Here is a 21373-nt window from a genome sequence, read left to right as displayed (position 1 = left end):
AGATTTTAACATGAGCGGCTGAGAGGGACCCGTGGGTGGCAGGGTCCCCGAGCCAGCATCCTGGATCAGGCGAGCGGATGCACACACCAGGCCAGGTGCCCAGCACCCCTCAGAGCCATCGTCTGGGGGACGTTTCCACACCTCCTGTGCTTGGTAATATTTAAAGTCACCGTACTAGAAAGCCCCGTTGCTGTCACAAGCCAGTTTTCCATCCACCGTGAGAAATCGGTGTCACGGATGTGACTCCTGGATCCCCTCTCTGCACGCAGACACAGGAGGAACCACTGTGGACTCGGCTGGCTGCCTGGGGCGCACAGAGTTAGCATAAAGGCCGTTCGGGGAGCTGGATGGCGACTAGGTCAGGCGGGCGCGGCCGGAACACGGGGCACTTCCCATGGGGGCCGGGACTCACGGTGGCCCCGTGGTCCTGGGTGGTCACCTCGGGGAGCTGCCAACCGTCCATGCCCTTCTGGCCTCTGGAACCTCCTGTTCCAGCTCCTGTGCTCAATAGGCGCCTTTCCGGCTGGGAAATTGGCTAACACAGTCTGTGGGCTGACGCAGGTCCGGTTCCGCGGGCTGACGTGGGTCCGGTTCCACGGGCTGACGTGAGTCCGGTTCTGTGAGCGGTCATCCTCTCTCGACTGCCTTTTTCTGTCCCTGTAGCCAGCCCGGCTGGTCTGCAGGTCCATGCTCAGAGCGCTTTGCCACTCATTGAGTTCCTAGGGCACATCTCAGGATTGTCCCCACATACGAGTGACAAAGAGTGTCTGTGCAGAAATGAAAGACCCTGCCATGTGCGTCCCTGAAGGACGTCAGTACAGGGACCAATACACGGCAGGGTGTGGTCCGATGGCCCTTCTGGAAGAGGACGGAAAGAGGACACTTTCCCACGCTGCTTCCGAGCATCTGGTGCGCCCACGCTTGACGACTTACCTTTATTCTGAGATAACGGGTGTTATGGGAGACGCACGTTCCCCTTGGGAGGTCCTACTGCGCTTTTTGCTAATTACTGTTGCCTTTTGGTCAGGAAGCCCAATGACAGTGTGGGTCATGTCAGACGCTGGACAAAACCAAAGCCCACGTGGCCTGAGAGGGGAAGGGAAATCGATACTTATCGGGGAGAGACTGGCAGGGGCCGATAGATCTGCATCTTTGGGAACATGTGAGCAAAGCAGGCTCCAGACACTGGCTCCAGAAGGGCTCTTGGTTCAAGGGGGATCTGCCGGCCCGGCCTGTATTGCAAGGACCCCAGTATATCATTTGTGCGTTGTCTGAGGGACCCTTAAAAACCGGGGAGAGGGGGAGAGAGCTGCCCGTGGGCCCTGGGACCCCTCTGGCTCCACCTGGATCCGTCGCTGACTTTGGAGTCCACACAGGATGGAAGGATCTCCTGGCCAAACAGTGGGAGGGCCAGAGAAGGGGAGAGGACAGCTTGAACACACGGTCACAGGCAAGTAAACCAGGCTGTGCTGGGTGAGGCGGCCCCGGAGGGACGGGACACCTGGGCAAGGTGCCGTCCCGACATGCCACTCCCTTCCTCACTGTGGTTCCGTGTGAAGGAACCGCTCAGAGCCGCTGGCACTTAAGCCCCGTGCTGTTGTGGTCTGAGGCAGAAGACCGGCTTTTGAGCTCTTCACGTCAGTTAGGGGCCAGAGCTTTCCTGATGCCCCGGGTGACATTCCGGAAAATTCCTCGTCAGGACTGTGGTCGAGGACAAGCCCCAGGCTGGAAGTGGTCGTGGAGACCTCCTCTCCCGTGGGGAGGCCCGACTAGACGTTCTGGAAGCACATCCCGGCACGTGTGGGCAGCGTGCTCACAGCACCTTCCCATGACGGGGAGTGAGATGCTGGGGAACAGTGTCCCCAGCCGCTACCATAAGCCCGTCTCTGCTCTCGTCTGCTCCCCACGGGGCAGTGCACACAGCGCGGGGGTTGGTGCTCCCGGTTCCCGGAAGCACCTGTTTGCTCCCCATCTCTCACGGACAACAGATCGCGTCTCTGTGCGACGTTGCAACTTCTCTAAAACAGATGCACACATTCATGCACACACACACATGTTCACACCATGGAACCCCCACAGCACAGACAACACATACTCACACTCAGTGTGCACACCATACACACACTCCCACACACTCGGCACGCACACTGACCTCGCACATGCTCTCACACGTACTGATGGCACGTGCGCCACACACAGACCTCCCCTGAGCTTGCCCCGTGTACCTCTTTGGAGAGCCGGCTGAAGAGGTCCCCTCCCCGCAGGAAGTCCAGGATCAGGTAGAGCTTTCCTTCCGTCTGAAAGGCTGTGGAAGGAGGGAGGGTTGGTGTCCCAGGGGGCCCGGAACTCGAGTGGGCTGCAGCGCCATACGTTCCAGAAAGAGGACTGGAGCCGGGCGGGGGCCCCTTATTGGGGCAGAGCTCCGGGAAAGGGTCGGCAGGAATGAGTTCGTGTCCCCCACTTTCACGAAGTCTAGAGGGTCACCCCCGTTCTTTGTTCTCCTCTCCTTCCCTATCCCCTTCCTTCTTAATCACAGAGGGGATGGAAGATCCATGGAGGCACGGATCTGCAGGTTCCAACCTGCTCTCGCTACTGCCACCACCCATGCTAGGCTCTGGGCACCACCGGCTTTGTGGCGAGGAGCTGGACGACGGCCCTGACCAAGTGTGGGCAAGGCTCCTTCCCTCCGTAGGGCCGTATTCTAGACAACTCCAGCTCAAGGAAATCCATCATTTGGTCCCTTCCCTCCCAGAGCCATCGGTGACTATCAGCCCCAGGCATCGTGCATAATGGCACATGGGGCCCCTGTTTTGGGTCTGAACTGTGATGACGGGCCCACTGTTTGTGCTTCTGATGTTGCCCACCATTTAGCCAGGAGTGCCTGGCTTTCTAAAAGAAAACACTAGAAACATGATACGTGTTAGGGTTTTAGAGACAGATAACCTCTAACTAAAAAATCCTTGTGAGAACTGTATAAAGTATGGATTTTACCCTCTCTCCTAGGGCTTGACAGGCAGAGGGAGAGCAAGTGTCTTTTGCTCAACCACAGAGCCAACATGGAAGACACATTTAGAAATCCTTGAAAGAGGCCCGGTTCTTCTTCAGAGAACCCCCCCGGCAAGCAATTGGAGTGCAACAGGGGTCTGGATCTGACAGCGGTGGCTGCGCGGTGGCCAGGTGGCCATGGGAGGAGAGCGGTCAGCCTCCCTGGGTGGCTTTGAGACAGACCTTGGGCACCTGTCTGCGGCCACTGGGCCTTTCAGGAAATTCACACGCACCGTCACTCTTACAGCTTTGAAAGGATAAGACACACATGTTCTACGGGGGACTGAAGTGTTTTCTGAGTAATCAGGAGGTGACCAGCAAAGAGCGAGAAGCTTCTGCCGTCCTACCTCTGGGCATGGCTCACACATTTGCTTCCTTCCAATCTGTGACAATGTCGCTGACAAACCCCCGCACCCAGTGCCTTTGAAACCAACAAGGTAGGTTTTTTTTTTTTTTTCCTGTATTTCCCTCATATTAATTATTCGGTAGGGTAGTAAGTGTTAATGCCCTCTGGCACCCCTCATTCATTATTTTTAGTTTGAAGATTTCACTGCTTCCCCGAGGAGGGTAATGACAGAAAGTAAACACTGAGGAGTTTGTGGGGTGCCGCAGGTACGTGACCAAGAATCACAATTATTTGATTGTGTCTCATTTCTCTTCTAGGAAACAGAAACAGTAACCTCCCCTGATAGAAAGTTTTGAGGGTTCAATGAGCTACTCTCTTTAAAATGCTGGAAACATAGTATTCACTTAAAATACGAAGCTGATGCCATTCTTGATAAAGAAATTATTGGGTCATAAAGCATTTTCTTCTAAAACAATACAAAAATATGTCACAGATTCACCCCAATCTAGGCCAAGACACCTTTTATTATTATTATTTTTTACTACTTTATCAATGATGATAATTTAATTAGTAGCAAAGTATAGCCCCCCCACTCTAGTCTCTCGTTAAAACAGGGCATCTTGCTCCCTCCGAGAGGACGGGCTGCGGTGGGAGCGCAGCCCCTCACCCCACAGGCTGGGCCCTGTGATGGAAGTGCTCTCCTTCTGACCTAGTGCTATTTCCTTTTCCTTGGATTTGGGGGAGGTTGCTTAGGTCCTCTCCAAAGTAGGTTATGTTTTACTCTATTTACCGTAATGAAGCTTTACAATGAAAGGGTGATTCACTTCTGCCAAAATGTCTCTCTCCATCTTCGATCTCACTCGGTCCCGAACTGTAAAACAGAAAAACAAAGGCTTTCAAGAGGCAGGGATGGGGCTCTAGGGTACACGGAACATAAAACATTAGCTACAAATAACCTCCCCCAACGTTTTGTTACAACACTTTTCAAGCAGACACAAAAGCTGAAATAGTAGGATAATGATCGCCCTTAAATTGTCCACCTAGAGTCAACACCTGTCGTCTCTCTGCCACATTTGCTTTCCTTCTGGGTCTTTCTCTGTCTCTGTGTGTCTCTGTCTTCACACTTAGACACATCATAGCCAAAACTCTGACATGAAATCATGGACACTGTGACATTTGACTCTTAGCTGTGTTTGTAAGCAGCATTTCCTAGGAGTAAGGACAGTCCCTTACTGAACCTCTGACATGACCGTCACCTCTAAGAAGATTGACAATCGTCCCACAACATCATCCAGTACCCAATCCACGTTCAACATCGTCATCGGCAGCTGTTAGGTTTCCCAAGGTGGGAGCCTGTCACGGTTCACACATTCCCTTCGGTTGTTATATTTCTTTATTCTAGACTAGAGTGATCCCACAGTTTTTTGTTTTGTTTGTTTTTTTCATGTTTTGTGGACTTTGTGGTCAGGCCAGGCCAGCTTCTTATAGATTGTTCCATGTTCTGGGTTTTTCTAATTGGTGGTTAACCGGCGGCTCTAAGTTCTTTATTCCCACAAACTGAGGTTAGGTCTGGAGGCTTTACAAGACTGAGGTAAACATCACCAAGCGTCTCCGAGGTGAGGCCGTGCGCTTCAGATCGAGTAGACGGGCTGTGCGTGACGCGGGACCCTCTCTGGATGACGCTAAACTTGATGGAGTGATTAAAGTGACAAGTCATCAGTCTCTTACTATAAAGACCTGCGGGTCCCTTTGTAAGTAATAAGTCACCTGCAGGGTGCTGTTTAGTATGGAGTGAGCTACAGGCCCTACCACCCCTCCATCCAAGAGTGTTAGCATACGCTTATGAATGACCCTGGCTTGGGTCATTAAGGGCTACAAAACAGCAGTCTTCTCATTTCTGATGGAACTGGAAATCAAGAGGAAGACTTGCTTCTCTCTGTCCCTGAGGACAAGTAGGCACTAGGGATTTTAAAAAAAATTAGTATGTTTCCATCAATTACATTATAATTCTTTTTGCTGCTGACATTGCCCAAACTGTAGCCATCTGGGAATACAGACAGCATTCGTTTTGAGGCAAAAATAAACACACCCAACAAGGATCACATCTTGAGAAGAATAACCCCCAGGATTCCCGTAAGCACATCAATACACCAGGGGCAGTGACCTTGTACCATCCCACGAGAAAGGAGGGAGATCTCCTCCCAGAGTCCTACAAGTGACCAGTGTAAGTATTGCTTTACCGGACCAGGCATTTAATCTATCCACATTTTGGCTTTTTGATATGTACTTTAAAAGTTTTCATTGGAGAAATGGTTCCCAAAGAATGACTGTAATAAAAAAGGGGGGGAAATGGCGAGCGCCGGGGAGGACGGAGCGGGAAGTTGGAACCCTCGCACAGGAGCCAGTCCAATGTGGAAAACAAAGTGCCTGTCCCTCCAACAGGAAAGCCAGGACTGCTACACGACCCGGCAACTCCACTCCTAGGCTTACGTCCCGAAGCACAGAAGCCGGGCGCTCACACAGGTGCCCGCGCTCCCAGCCGCATCGCTCACAACAGCCAAAGGAGGAAACGAGCCGAGCATCTGCCAACGAGGAGCAGATACACGACGCGAGCTCCATCCGGATGGTGGCGACCTGCTCCTCCTTAAACAGGAATAGAATTCCGACGCGCGCCGCAGCCCGGAGGAGCCCTGAGCACACCACACAGAGCCAAACCCGCCAGGCACAGCGGAACGAAGACTCTAGGACTCTGTCATGTGGGGTCCTTCCAGCCGTCAAACTCCAGGAGACACACGGGGACGGGAGGGAGCAGGGGGCTGGCGCAGGGACAGCGGACAGACCTCTTGTTTGTGGAGCACAGTTTGGGGTCTAGAGTGGCGCGAAGGGTGTAATGCCACTTACAAATCGGGACAACGGTCCGTACGCTGCTGTGTGCACTTCAGGACAGTTAGAGAAAACAGAAGTCCCCTGGCTCCTGGTCACGGGACGGCCTCCTGCCTCTGCTCTGCTCATGCTTCACTCTTGCTTCCGGTATTCAAGGCCTCCGGGGCCCCCTTCGCTCCAGGGCCATGGCCACGTGCTCCTCGTCTGCCTGCTGGGGCAGGGCAGCCGCCGGCGACAGCGGCCTGGAGCGCGCAGCCTGGCTCTGTCGCTCAGCGGGCAGGCCGCTCTCACGAGGTCACAGGGACGAGGACGAGGGGGCAGCGTGCGAATCCTCCCAGCACACCCCGTGCTCGCGCTCACTGGGGGGGGGGCTTGACCGGGGACGCCCGGGGCTTTCTCTGATCCTCCTCTCAGTCCACCACTGGTCTGGTCTGCTCCCATACCAACGCCAGGCCCTGGTGATCACAGTGGCCTCGGTGTCCCTCAGTATCAGAAGCCGCGAGTCAGCAGGGAGGGCTGTGGGCAGAGCTGCAGGCCGCCCCGTGGCACCAGCACAGCCCGGCTGTCTCCACGCCCCCACAGCCCCCAACTCCCAGCACCAGAGCACCAGGCAGGGGGTGGGGGGACCTGGCTTGCCATCGTCCACGGCCCGGGTGACACACAGTGGGTCCTCCCCTGTCTGGACCAGTGCAGTGGGACCGCATGCTCCCCGGGCCTTAGGGAGCACGTCGTCGAGCCCCGCGTTCACAGGAGAGCAGACGAGGCTCGCTGTAGAGAGAAGGAGGCCCAGGCCGGGCCGGGTGGTGCCACAGCCTTTCCCGGGGCACATCTTGCTGGGGCCACGGTGCGCCATCCCTGCTGGATACAGACTCCAGCCTCCAGGAGAACACGGACCCTCGGGACACAAAGGAGGCCCAGAGCGGCCTCGGCTGGAAATGAGCTGTGGGCAAGGGCCGCGAGGGGGGCCTGTCGCCCCAGGACCTGCGTGGAGCACCGCGCTGAGTGAGGACGGTCGCCGGGCGTGACTGCAGCCTTGAACGGCCGAGCCGTGAGCCCCGGGTTCAGGTCCTGCTCTCCTCGGGGTCGCGGTCGCTGCGGGCCTGTGAGGAGGTTGGGGCAGGATCTCGTCTTGCCTTCCCCTTCACCATCTGTGAGTCGCCGTCCCGGGAGCGAGGCTCTGCTCGGTGTCCTTTCTCTCTTCCGTGTAAACAGAAGACGGGCCGCGGGACGGCAGAGGGGCGGGTGCCAAAGGCACAGCACGGGCTCCTCGTGAGGCGAGAAGACACCGACCCCGGGACACGGCCGGCGCTCCCCACCTGATCTCGGGCTTCCTTCTCCTCCTGCCCACTCCCTGTCCGCTGTGTGTCCGTCCTCTCTGTGTGGCCCAAGGAAGCAAAGCCGTGGACTGTCCCCAGTGAGGAAGTGTCCCCGTGGGAGCCGCGGTGTGGACACGGCAGTGAGGGGGGCCCCCGGAGGCCTCTCTGTGTGTGTGGCAGCCGGGACAGGGTCCGGAGAGGCAAGAGGGACGCTGAGGGGAGGGCAGAGCCGTCCGCTGCGGGCACATCCCATGAGTGACCGTGGGGCCATGGGACTGTCCCTCCTAACGCAGTCAGAAGCCCTTGTAAGCTGCCCGCCGTGTGCACCCACACATGTCACCGCGCCCCAGGCCTGGGCCGCCTCCTCACAGAGAGGAGCTCGTCGCTGCCTCCGGTCGGCCTCCCGGGGGCGTCCCTTATCTCAGCGGAGCAGGCCAGGCTGACAGGGCCCAGGGGACCGCAGTCTCCTATCCCCGTCCTCCTCTGGGAGAAGTCTCTGTCCCACCTGCCGTCCTCCAACAAGATCCGGGGAAGCAGAGTAGCTAAGGAAAGGGTCTCCATGTTCCACGCCCACCTAGCACCGCCTCGCAAGGCTTAATTCTCAACGCTAGCTCAGAGCATCTAAAAATCTTCTAAATAGGGTTGATCTTATCATTGTCTTAGATCTGTTAGGCCTGAGGAAACCCGCTTAGCCACGTACCTGAATACTGTGTTGGTAATGGAAGCCAGAGGCCTTAGAAAGCCTCAAGTAAAAAAATTAGAAAAAGATCTTACATTTAAATTTCTAAGGAACTGTCCAGTGATAGCGGAAAAAAATACGTATTTTCTCCCTACCTTTTACACAAAAACAGATCCACTAAAGAGGTAAGTGTTAAAAAAAAAAAAAACATCAATCCATGTTAATGACAACAAAGAGGAATACCCATCCGATGTCTGGGCGGGAATCTGTCTCCTAAAAGCGATGGAGAATGACACAGGGAAGAGGGAGAGATTGACTCACAAACGTGAGATCATAGCATTAAAAGGCCAGCAAAGTGCGGGGACGTTGCGTGAGGCAAACAGAGCTAGAAGGCCAGGAGCCTCCGTAAATGCAGGGGCCTTGAGGGATGGTAGAGACGAGCCAACAGCTCCGTTGGGAGACGCATCCACACACCTGTGGCCCGACAGCGACTACGCAGGTGTGCTCGGGTCCTTCCCAGGAGGCGGGAGGCAGGCTGTGTGCACACGGCACACACCTCGGTCAGTGCTGAGACAGCGTTCCTTACCGACCGTGTCTGAGGACCCGCAGGACAGTGGTTCCCCAGAGTGGTGCCCTCGGCCACGAGCCCACATGCAGGGTCCCCCTGCTCTCCGGCTCTGTGGATTCTGCCTAACCGAGCAGAGCCCCCGCTCCACCCGCCCTGATCCCTCTCCCTGCCCTGTTGGTCACTCTTGGGCCAGAGCCAGGGATGCCGGAAAGGCCTGGACGGGCGGCTCTGCCACTGGACAGGCAGCCACGGAGCATCCTGGCATGACGAAAGATGCGGGCACGGTCAGCAAATGTGTCACCGTCTGGCACCGTCTCTAAGCTGCCTTTGGGACAGCTCAGGGCTCTGAGGGATTTTGAGTCCTAGGACCCAGATGCATCAAAAAGAAAGCCCAGAGAGAGGCTCCCTCCATCCCTGCATCACTACGGCGTCAGTGAGTCACAGAACTGGGGAGAGACGTCGCAAGCTGAGCCAAGAGACCGTTCCATCGGCCGGAGCGAAACGCCAGCAGCCATCTCACTGGCGGCTCTAGGCTGGTGCAGAACTGGGGTTCAGGCCCCGTTCTCTCCCTGCGATGTTTGTTCCTGGGATTTGACAGGTGAGTCTGGAATCGAGTGAGGCTTGCTACTACGGATATAAAAAGAAAAATATTCCAAGCTATTTTGAGATTCATTAATAAACCGTGCATATTGGGGATAAGTGAAGCGTGTTTTATTTTGTATTTCAACCCTATAATTGTGGCAGCCCCGAAACATGGAGGATGGGGGATGTGGTTTTCACGGCGGGCTTAGCTCCGGACAGCCATGCGCGTCCCCCGGGGCCAGCGGCGACCTTCCTGTGTCCTTCAGCCTCCACGGCCGTGGCAGCGCCAAGCACCAGACGAGCGTGGAGATGCCCAGAAATGCACCCTGCTGTGAAGGGCACAGTTTCCTTCCCAGGAAAACAGGGGAGGAGGTGCACCATGGGATTAGCCTGCTGGAAGCACCCGTGGTATCAAATAGAGCCACTTTCTGGAAACTCTTTTTTTGGATCAGGCCAACACCTGTGTGACTCCAAGCCCCACACGCCTTTAGACAACTTCAGATGTACCTACTCGGGGCTCATGAGGAATTTAACATTTAGGACATTCCAACCTGTTAATTTTTCTTACTTAACCACTTGGTCTGTTCTGGAGTTTCAGGAGTTAAAAGGTGGCGAACGCCCCTTTGCTGGTAACAAAATATCTCAGTACCCACAGTCCTTTGAGGTGTCCTGTCCAGTGAGACACGGAAATGCAGGGGCTGTTTCTGCCTGCCAGCCTAATGGCGTGGCACCTTGGAGGGGACAGGTTTTGAACCTCGAGGCTGCCTCTTGGAACCGACATCTGCACCCTCCAGACACGTCCCCAGACCTGAGAAACGGCCAGTCCGGTCTGAGAGAGCCAGTCGGAAATGCTCGTGTAGGACAGGCGTCCCCGCGCAGGCGGGAGGAGAGCTCAGGCTCGGCTCAGCGCCGTGACCCCTGCTTCCTGCTTCCTTCCCTGGCCCCTGGGTCAGAAATTACACCCCAAGCAGTCTCCCAGACACAGACGAAAATCTGTCCTCACACAATGCTTTGAATCTTCATTAGTCGAATTCATAGCAAAAAGTGGCCTCCCGGGAGAAGGCGTTGCTCGTGTTCGGGGCCAAAACTCTGTATCATTCTTCAGTCCAGAGAAGGAAGGAAGGAAGAAAACCGTAACACATGAAAATTAAAAATGGTAACCACGTTCGTTACTGTACAAAGCGGTGTCTTTCTCTGTACCAGGTTATTTAAAGAGAACGGGACTCGGTTACTTAGGTCGCTTCTTGACGGAAGAAACTTTTTGTGGATGAGCCTCCAGCCCGTTTCCCTTCTGCCTCCACACTTACATTTACAGTAAAGATGATGGTGTCATCTTTAGTTGTCGCCTTTTTCCCACCATGTCCCACTTTCTAACCTGTCTACAACCCAAGAAACACAAACAAACGGATTCTGGTACAAACAAATGGGTGGAGCCCAAGGGACCCAGGTGCCGTAGGTGACGTGCCGGTTCCTGGCCGGTGACGTTTACCTAAGGTGCACGGTGCCTCCAGGAGGCCCGAGAAAGAAGCCAGGGAGGCGTAAGGGGGAGTCGCTGTCCTTTCACTTTCTGTCCCAGAACACGCAGCGGGAAACAACTCCTGAGCAGAAAGGCCCAGGGGCATCAGCCGCGGCTTCCTGGTCCGGAAATGACCGCCCGGGCGTGTCGGGGGGACGGGCAGGGTCCCCAGCGCTGCCCACCGTGGGCGGTGGCGCGCGGCTTCACCGCGCTACCAGGAGCGGCACTTGGAACGTGTGCTTGCGACTTGCTTTACTCTCCTCCTCCCCAGAACTCGCAATTCTCCAACTGTGAACCGGACGACACTCGTGACTTTGCTGGAGATGAAACCTGCTCCGGCTACGGCCCGAGCTGAAGCTCACGCTCGAGTGTGTCCGCGTCTCAGGACAGAGCCCATCGGTGTAAGAGAAACCGAATCAACAGGACGGGGCGGGAAATCGCAGTCTGAGGTCTGAGGCCCCCGGGGCTGGGCCAGATCGGGCACTGGCTCAGACGCCGTCATCAGCGTGCATGTGACCGCTGTGTCCCTCCCAGCCGCCACATGCTCTGCGTGCCCAGCGCATCTAGGGACGTCATCAGAGCTCTACTTTGTAAAGAAAGGACGGTCGAGGAGCAGAAACAGCCCCGACCGGCGAACGGAGGCGCTCGGAAGGCGGCCAGGTCTACGTCCTCCGTCCTCGCGGCTGGCGGTCCTCCCACCGCGGCCGATAAACACATTTGCCGTGACCGTAATCGGCCAGGAGTCACGGAACTGCTCAACAAAGAGATTTTGCCAGAAAAATGTATTTTTCCCCTTCCATCAACAGGACAGAATAATACTTATTTCCTTCAAAGCGGGAAATGCCCACCTTTGGGCTGAGAGAGTTCACTTTCAGGGCCGACGGCTGAAAATGAGTTCCACAGGGCAGCGCAGGTGAAGTCCGTCAGGAAATCATCATCACAAAGAACATCCTTCCCGCAGGAAGCCCTTCCTGGTGGCAGAGGACGGCCCAGGGCAAGGGGACAGGCCTGCACCGGGAGCGCGGGCGCGGGCCGAGCCTTTGGGCTTCTACGCAGTTTCCAGTCCTTCTCAGCAACGAAGGCCGCGGCAGCCGCAGACCCTGGGCCGGAGGAAGACGGGATTCTTCCGACCCAGACGGCGGTAACCGTCCAGCCTCCCTCCTCACTCCTGCACGCGAGCCGGCCCGCCCAAATCGGGGCAGGAAAAGCCCAAACACATCTCGAGTGTCACGGAGAGAGGAGCAGAGCTGAGGACAGCGGACGCTGACCTTCGCCGTGAAGATACTTCTCGCATCAGCAACACTACGGGCAGGTACTCACACGGCATCACCGCATTCTGAGTAGGAGGACACGAGGACAGGAGAGGCTCCCCATGGCGACACCACACACAGAGGCGAAGCAGGACGTGCCCCGCGGCCCGGGTGTGTGTCCCGATCGCAGTATCGGGGTCCTCTCCCTCGGCGGGTAATGAATTCTCGCGTAGACACCCACCCAGACCAACCGACTCAGAGCCTCAGGGGTGGCCCCTGATTCCAGCTGGGGCCACGCTTGGGAGCCACTGTTCCTGGGGGGGACGGCAGTCCCTACTTGCCGACTGACTAACCAGGGGCTGGACACGGGGCTGTCTTCATTCCTGGTCTCTTGCTCGGGACCAGGCTTGCGGTCATTCGAGCCCCGTTCCCTTACGACCCGAATGGGGCGTCCACCTTCCGACTCGCGGTGCTTGCAACACTTTATGTGGAACCGTTCCGGGGACAACGCTGTGGTGAGTAATGAGTACGGAGTTACGGAAGAGGGGAACGTTCGCAAAGGGTCCCTCATCGGCAGGAGGCAAGCCGCTCCGCCCCGAGGGGTGGGAGAAGGTGCTGGAACAGAGGGCGGGGCCGGTGGGGGCGGCGAGCTCGTCACACCCTCCTCGCCCGCCCAGCAGTTGACATTTCCCTCACGACTGACGTGCCACCTCCTTAAAGAAAGGGGGCAGACGCCCGGCAGCTGCACCCTCACGTAAAGCTAAAACAGAGCTGTCAGACCATCATCCTTCTGTCAAGGTATTTGGAATCTCACTGACAACAACTCTCTCCCGCACACACGACAGTCACCGCGCTTTTGAGAAACAATCTGGAGTTTCAGGATAATCTCGGCACGTCCTCCGCCCCCTTCTCACTATCAAACCCCCCGCGTTCTCGCTCTGGGGGCTTGTCTGTACGATCCAGTGTGGCTGGCGGGTGGGGAGCATCACGGCCACGGTCACTGCGCATTCCTTGTCTCTCGCACGCTCCGCGGGTGACTCATTAGCCGGCACCGGCCCACGCGAAGGTGGAGAGATCGGGAGACCTCTGGCTCGTGGAGGGCAGAGGTGGCGGCGTCCGGCGGATTTCCGCAGTCCTGAGCCGAGCCTCTTTCGTGCGTTAGGAAGGGGGGCGCTCAGCGAGCTGCGGCGTCCCCTCCCCGCAGTGCACGCAGACACCTGTCCTCCTTCCTGCACATACTCGGTCCTCCTGTGATGTGTCCAGAGACCACCCCAATGCACTGCATTGCAAACGTTTATAGTCTTTCTTAAACTTTTAAATTTGAATTCAATTAATTAACCTATACTGTATTACTAGCTTCAGAGGCAGAGATCAGTGATCATCGGTTGCATAGAAGGCCCAGGGCTTGTCACATCACCTGTCCTCCCGAACGCCCATCGCGCAGTTTCCCCGCCCCTCCTCCCCCCCACGCAACCCTGTTTGTTTCCTTTGATGAAGAGTCTCATGGTTTGTCTCTCTCTGATCTCACTTGTTTTATTTTCTCCTCTCTTCCCCTATAATCCTCTGTTTTCTTAAATTCCACATATCAGTGAGATCTTATGATGATTGTCTTTCTCTGATGGCCTTATTTCGCTCAACATAACACCCTCTAGTTCCATCCACATCGTCGCAAATGGCAAGATTTCATTTTTTTTTAATGGCCGAGTAGTAATCCATTGTATACATATACCACCTTTTTATTTTCTCTTTTTTTAAAAGATTTTATTTATTTATTTGGTAGAGATCACAAGTAGGCAGAGAGGCAGGCAGAGAGAGAGAGAGAGGAGGAAGCAGGCTCCCTGCCGAGCAGAGAGCCCCAGGACCCCAGGATCATGACCTGAGCCGAAGGCAGAGGCTTTAACCCACTGAGCCACCCAGATGCCCCTATTTTCTCTTAAGAAAATAAATCTCCATCACATTTCTGGGAAAAAAAAATCTATTCTTTTGTGGGGGACCATTCTGGAAAGTGGAAGCAATAAAGATGTCCAATAATGTTTGGTTTGAAACACAGCTTTGAAAGAGCACAAGGACGTGGGGAATCGTCCTCCTCTTTTACGCGTACTCGGCTCATTCTCACACGTGAAAACAATTTTACATCATCAAGCACAGGGTCCAGACTATTTTACAAATAACTTTATATTAGAAAAAGTCAAACATGTTTTATTTCTGTTGAGAACTTAAATGTAGAGCACAGGCAAGAAAACAAAAGCTATCGGTCACCTTGAGACTGTCCTCCTTGGGCCTGTTTCCTACCAGCACGACGTGTCCTCCTTGCTGCCCACACATGCACGGGCCTGTACCGACCCGGAGGCTCGTGCTTTTAAAACTATGATGCGCTCTGCAGACACCGCGTTCCACCCCGTCTGACCCGTGTGACGCCGGCTGCAGGGCACCTTCTGAGGCACAGTGGGTTGGCTAACAAACAAACGTGGAATCACTTCGTGATTCACTGAACTGGTGTGCCTGGCACGAGCCGAGCGGTCAAGGTCGGCGCTGACGGAGTGCCGGCTGAGCGGCCGGGTTCCCGGAGCGACGTCTGGCTCCTTGGCTTGACGCTGGGCCTTCAGAGCAGGGGCGCGGCCGCGGGTTCCCACGTCCCTCCTACGTTTCCTTCCCTCTCCTCCCAGGGCAGGGGACGGTGAGGTCGTACCGGAGGGGAAGAAGGGACGGTTGTGGTTAAAGGGAAAAGGAACCATTTAAGGTCCCATCCTTGAACAACCGCCTTGGAAGGACACTTGTTCTCTTCGGAATACCTAGGATGCGTGAGTCTGCATTTATTTGGTTCACGAATTCCTGGCCTGCATTTCGTGTTTCGTATCACCAGCCAAGGGTAAGGGACGTGTGTGCACAGAACAATACGGTCCTTGCATTGCGGCCCAGAACGTACTGCTGAGGACGTCGTCCCAAGACCTAAACAGTCATACGCTGCCTTGACATTGCTGAGCCTCACAGCCCGAACTGCAAGCCCCTGCCCTTGACGGAGAGCTCCCCACCCTGGGAGAAGGGCCTCCGACCCTGAGGTTTCCGGATAAGCTCGAGCAGCTGGACCCCAGCTGGTCCTTCGCAGGCTTCCGCTCCCTGCCAGCGTACGGAATGACTCAGCAGGCCCAGCTCGCCCTCCGCGGGCACCAGGGGTCATCTTGTCTTCTTGCTGCTACAAAGCCTGCCTCCTCCAGCCTGTCCTCAGTGGCTCCGCTCCTCCCCACGCTGTGGGGAGTGCGTACGACCCGGAAAGTCTGCCACACCTGCCCAGGGCCTGCTGTGTGCCGGGGCACCTTGCCCCACTCAGGGGACGGGCCCGTCCCTCCCCAACGGGGTAAGCCGGCGGCTCTCGGCTCTCCTGCGCTGTTGGCTGTGGGGCTGTGAGCCAGGAGTGGGGCTCTCGGCTGCAGCGTCACTTTGACCTTGTCTAGTGCTTACCCCTCCCTGGGGGCGGGGGTGGGCAGCGCTAGAATCAGGTGCTCCTGATTCGCAAACCCAGCCAAGGGGACCCAAGGGAAGTGCCAGAGCCGTGAATCACGTTTTTTTTTTTTTTTAAACTGAGCGATGTGGTCTCACTGAGGACTCAGGCTGCGCCGTGGTCCACACGCCGCCGTCCGACCTATTTCTGCTTTCCTCCCCGATGTGCTTTTTTTGCGAATGGCACACCACAGCCGGACACATGCGGGAGAACGGTATTTATGCAATATGGCTTTCTCTCTGAAAATTGCGGCAGTGTCGCAGGGCTGGGTTAAATGTTCGGGGAAATGTTTGTACTCTTTACCGTCATCAGAGAGAAACGCGTCTGATACGCTCCTTTACAGACAGCTTCAGAAATCACGCGAAACTAGACCGAATGTGTATTTAGGCAAGCGGCCGGCAGGGCACAGACCACAGCGGCGCGTCTCAAACACGGCCAGCCCCCGGGAAACGCTCACCTTTCAGGGTAGCTTTCTTCAGGACCTTCATCGCGTACAGCTGCCCGGCGTCCGAGCCCTTGGTCTTCCGCACCAGGAACACCTGGTAAAGAGAGCAGGGACATCTGAGGTTGGGGAAGACGGTGGACTCGTCCTTACTCGATTTGACAGGGCGGTACACGGGGGAGTTTAGGGGGAAACAATCCAGTGAAATAAACATGTAAAAGTTCCTCCAGCATCTGAGCTGCCCGGACAAACGTCGTCTAATCGACCGCAACTCTGTGACGGACACTGTCCTGCGTGTGCGTGTGAAGAAGGGTTTGTTTTCGGTACCACTTTCTCCTAAACGTTTTCTATCAGAGGGACACCACCCTTCCGGAACAAACAAACAAACAGCGGTTGTCAGAAATGCAAATGATGCTCAGGAATTTCAAGTCAGATCCGCTGGTTTGTCCCGAATACCCCGCTGTGAACCCCCGCCGGGAGGGCCGCCCCAGAGCCCCTGCCGCTCACAGGGAGGACACCCTGATGCTCAAGACAAACTCGGTTCTCTTATTTTCAGCTTTCTTCACCCAAAATTTAGCTTCAAGCACTTAAGTTTATATCGTTTCTTTCTTGTTCTTCTTCCTCTTTTTAACTGAGTTAGTTTCTAAATGGCTCTTAGAGACACTCGCGTGGATCCTTAATGACATTTTTGGAGCACATTTTGAGGTACAACATTGAGGAAAACCAAAAAGAAAACCGTGAGCTTGGGGTCATAGACAACGATTGTTGAACACAATGAGTCAAGTAAACACATCATGGAGCACTGACGAGACGCAAACATGTACTGGCAGGAGAGAGACGGCCACGGGGACCATGCCCGCTACCAGCAGAGGGGCTGCGGCAGGGGTGACAGGGACCCACTCCCTGCCCCAAACGCCTGCCTCGTGAGGCTTCATGGAGCCGGACGGACCTGCCACTGCCCATGCCTCTGGGGACGCAGTGCCACTAGTGTGGGGCTGGCAGGCGGGGCGACAGGGTGGCCCACGGGGGGACAGAGACCCATGTGGGGCCGGCGGGCCGGGCTGCAGGTCGCTCGGGGGACAGAGACCCGCGCGCGGGGTTTGCTTTCACAGCTTCCCCTCGGGGAGGAGAGCGAAGGGGGAGAAGACGGCAGAGGGCAGGCTGTTCAGAGCGGAGGGCTCCCTTCCTCACAGGACACCGCTCGGTGTCTGCTCTAGGACCTGGAAGACACGACGTCCCCGCACAGGAGCGCGGGTTCAGGGAGTCTGTCCTCAGTGCGCCGCGTGCTCTCCAGCCCAGGAGGCGGCTCCTCCCCCCGAGGGTCCTGGCCCAGGGACAGCTCCTGCCTCGCTCCTCCCCAGCCGCTGCCGGCACTCGGGTCACAGACCGGGGTCAATGCCAAGGATACCTGCCTCCCCCGCCCAGACAAAAATGAGAGCAAGAGGGACAAGCCGGCCCCACTGGATGCTGCCTCCGGGAACGAGGGCCAGGCAGCCAGGGACAGTTAGAAGCAGGTTCCCCTTTCCCTTTGGATTGGGACTACTCTGTCACTAAGCGTTACTATTTATCTTTGGGGACACGTGACATGTCTACACTTATCAGCTGGATGAAGCCAGCTGTGGCGCAGGCCCCCGGGGAGAACGTCTGGGGTCTCACGGCCACACAGGGTGAGACACAAGCCTGTGCAGACAGGGGCTCTGCATGGGACGTCCTGCCGGGGATGAGCCTCCCGACGGGCGAGGAGAGCTGCCCCGGCCGTGGTCAGAAGGCTGGGCTGTGCAGAGAAAAACTCTAGTGCCCGACGTGTTACGTCCTCTGAGTCACGGGAAGTCATGGGCCCTGCACTGTGTCTGCACGTGCTCTGGTCCCCTCAGGTCCCCAAGCCCTGTCCCCAGGCTTACGTGGGCGTGCGGACAGAGGGGAGCAGCCAGGATCCGCGTGTTGAGCAGCAAGCCAGGGAGCAGGTGGGAGGGCTGGGGGCCCCCCTGAGGGGCCTGGGCCCGAGCATCAGTGCCCAGCACCCCAGAAAGAAAGCTGTGCCCTAAAAGGCATGGGGCTGAGGGGCAGGGGTGTCTGTGACAGGAAGGGGCTGTTGGCTAAACAATGACTCTAGCCGAGGGGGAGTGTGGCCTCTGGGCACAGAACACTGCAAAGCTGGACCCAAACACTCCCGCTGAGCCCCGGCCACGGGGCTGAGGACGGCCGTGCGGGGCTGCGGGCCGAGCCAGCCTGGGCCACTGAGTCACCGTGCGGAGAAGCTGCCGTGGTTCCTTGCTCAATCCCTCTGTGCACCTCCACTGGGGGCCGTGGACCTACTGATGCCTCACAGTGAAGCCCACCGGTCAGCCCTAAGACGGGCGTTCTCAGAAGACCGGTAACAGCATTAAAACGGCTCTTCCAACATGTGCAAGAGCGAAGCCGTCTTTTCTGCTTGCGTTTTCATCCCTTCGTCCACCTCCTCCCCCGCAAGGCAAGGAGGGGTGCGTGGCGCACACAGGGAACACGCCCGAGAGCGTACGTATGAGCTCAAGGACTCGTGGAGACCCCGTTCCGCCCGAGGCTGCCCTGGACGCCGAGTCCTTGGGGTCCGCCATCCATTAAGAGTAGCGGAAATGTCAAATTTTGCGTGAAGCATTGCTCATAAAACCATTTTCTCTTTTGTATTTCAGGCTTTTAAAAATGAGATGATTGATGGTGATGCTGTTTATACATCTGTGTCTTTAAAAGAGCTCTTCCGTTTCTGGAGAGAGCAGGAAGAAACTCCATTCTCGTCGTGCTCGCGAAGCCCGCACTATGTGCCGGGCCGTGGGGTACGACTGGAGCCACAGCACGAAGGACCCCTGGGTAAGCAGGGCCTGACGGGAGGTAAACAGAGCCTTGAGGGCACAAACTACGGTGCCATCAATGCCACAGTGAATATGGTCACGAGTGCAAAGACGGGCTCACGAGCCACAGGTGGCCGCTCCTGACCACCGCCCTGTGCCGCCACCTCTAGGGCTGGATGCACATCGTTCAGGAACACATTTCATTGCAGTGAGATAGGTTCTGGTTAACCCTAGTAATTTCAGCACCTACAGTGGCCGACCTTCCGTCTCTAACCCAGCTTTAACATGCTCCCCAGTTCGTTCCGACTTCTTCTTTAGCAGCTCAGCATGTAACACGCAAGGACATTGCGTGGGGACACACAGAGACAGATCCCGTGTCATTCTACATCGCCCCAGATCTTCAGGTGTCATTGTAATCAGCAAAACCACTGCCCGATTCAGCAAACGTCTCAGCTCTCAGAGCCGCAGCGTCGCGATCGGTCGGCAGTGCTCGCCAACACAGGAGCCGGCTGGGTGGCGGTCGCGCCCCTGCAGAGGATGCCACCGGATGCCAGATCCTTCCTCCAAAGGAAGATATTTAAACACCCATTCTTACGTGCTACCAACTAAGTGACAGGAAAGCAAGGGCATGTTTTTGTTTGGGTTGATCCCGGCTCAGAATGTGGGAATTGTCATCTGCCTATCTCCCCTGAATATTTTAAAGAAAAGAATGTTCCCCCACCGACTCCTGGTGTTTACCCACAAGGGACACCAAGGAACAGGCAAGGATGGCAAGGAGGGCAACGGCGTCACTTTTGGACTCTCCGGGGGGCTCCAACGCCTCTCCTGCCTGCAGACTCTCAAGGAGCACGTGGTGCGCACCAGGCCCGACACCGGGACACGCTGTGCCGCATCTTCCGTGGCTTCACTGTTTCCCCGATTCAACACTTAAACCTCTTCGAGGACAAGGCTGTTTCTCCTGTCCAGGCACCACTGCTTCCTTTGCTCTCTGGACACCCTTGAAGTCACGATGACCTGACAAATTACTAACGACCAGGATGTTCTCCATTATTCCCAGCAAACTGCTCCGGCAAACTGGTTATTTTGCTTCCTACACTTTGCAGGACTGACTTGGAGAGAAGAGCTCGCGCTGCCCTCTGTGTGGTCCTGCCTGGGGCCCACGAGCCCCCGCCGTCCCTCCGAGGGATGCCACCGATAGGGAGTCATCCTCTGGGCTGCGGGCTGCTTCCGCCTGGGGACCGGTCCTCCACTGCACAAGCAGAACACAGCCGCCGAGCGAGGATCCATCAGGGCCCCTGCCGTGGGCGGGATGGCGAAGGTCCCTGGACGAGCCTGCCGCTGGAAGTGGGCGTCAGCGTGAAGGCCAAGCGGCAGAGACGGCTTCATTCCTTCCCACAGCTCCAGCATCTGCCATCACCGCACAGAGGAGAGACGGAACGGAGGGGCCCAGTGACAGGTGAATGGAGGGGCCCAGAGACAGGTGAATACAGCCCAGGGACACTGAGGTCCAGATGAACTCTGGCTCTTTGCTCCTGGGAGCAGAGGCACGAACGGTGAGCCGGAGCTTTCTGCAGAATGAGGACATTTAGTTTTGTCTTATGTTTCTCTCCTAGATGGCAAAAGCAGGACGACCCTGCATCAGGATGTACTTAGGGGTGAAGAGTAAGACACTGTGCAGTGTCAGAACATGGGGCTTCCCCCTTCTTGTCATTAGTTTTGCTTCTATAAAAAATTCCCTACAGACAGCACTGCGTGGACCAGGAGAATTATTACCTGCGGCTCTCTAGGGCCTGATGTTGGCCCCAAGGCATCCCAGGGCACTTCCGAGAGGTTTCCGGAGTCCCGTCCTGTTTGGTCGGCACCCCTCGTCCGCCGGGGGCTCTGGTCTTTACTCCCAGGCCCAGGGTGGCCCCACACATGAGCTGTGAATTAGGTCATGAGCGGAGGCTGGAACACCCGTACACGTGGCCACTGCCTCCTCCCCTTAGCTCTCGTGCTTGTCGTTACCTGCCGCGCCGTGCGCAGACCGACCCCGCGTGTGTGAAAGAGCAGGTGCGCGGAAGGCTGGGGAGAGGACAGCACGGAGCGTGACAAGGATGGCTGTTCCCACGGCTCCACCAACACCACCCGCTATTTGACTTGTTTTCCAAACAACGGCTTTTTAAAGCAAATTCAAAATTTGAAATTGGGAGGGAATTGGACAAAGCCTTTTCTCCCTTCGTCTGGAACCCCGGTCTGGGAGGAGGGCATCTTCAAGGGCAGCTTCTGTCCAGGTGAGTTTCTGGACAGACCCCTCGAGCCCCAGGCGCGTGGCTCCATCGAGCTCAGAAATGTCGGTGTGTGGGTCTGTTCCCAAGCACCCGGAGCTGGGGGTGGTGGGTGGTGTCCACAGCGAGGTCAGAGGGACCCAATCACAAGGCAG

The 21373-nt window shown here is 56.5% G+C and overlaps 1 protein-coding gene across 1 annotated transcript in view; it reads right to left on the bottom strand.

The window, feature by feature from the left end:
* Positions 1-21373, bottom strand: part of RPS6KA2 (ribosomal protein S6 kinase A2) — a 147185-nt gene that overhangs the window by 56116 nt on the left and 69696 nt on the right. The window contains exons 3-5 of the mRNA XM_080807167.1: positions 16142-16223; positions 4182-4262; positions 2226-2305 (exon numbers count right to left, since the gene is read on the bottom strand). Coding sequence (XP_080663293.1) covers positions 2226-2305; positions 4182-4262; positions 16142-16223 — 243 coding nt within the window. The remainder of the gene's footprint in view (positions 1-2225; positions 2306-4181; positions 4263-16141; positions 16224-21373) is intronic.

Source organism: Martes martes, assembly GCF_963455335.1.
Source record: "Martes martes genome assembly, chromosome: 6".
In the NCBI taxonomy this organism is placed as follows: Eukaryota; Metazoa; Chordata; class Mammalia; order Carnivora; family Mustelidae; genus Martes; species Martes martes.
This window is presented reverse-complemented; position numbering and strand designations above follow the sequence as displayed.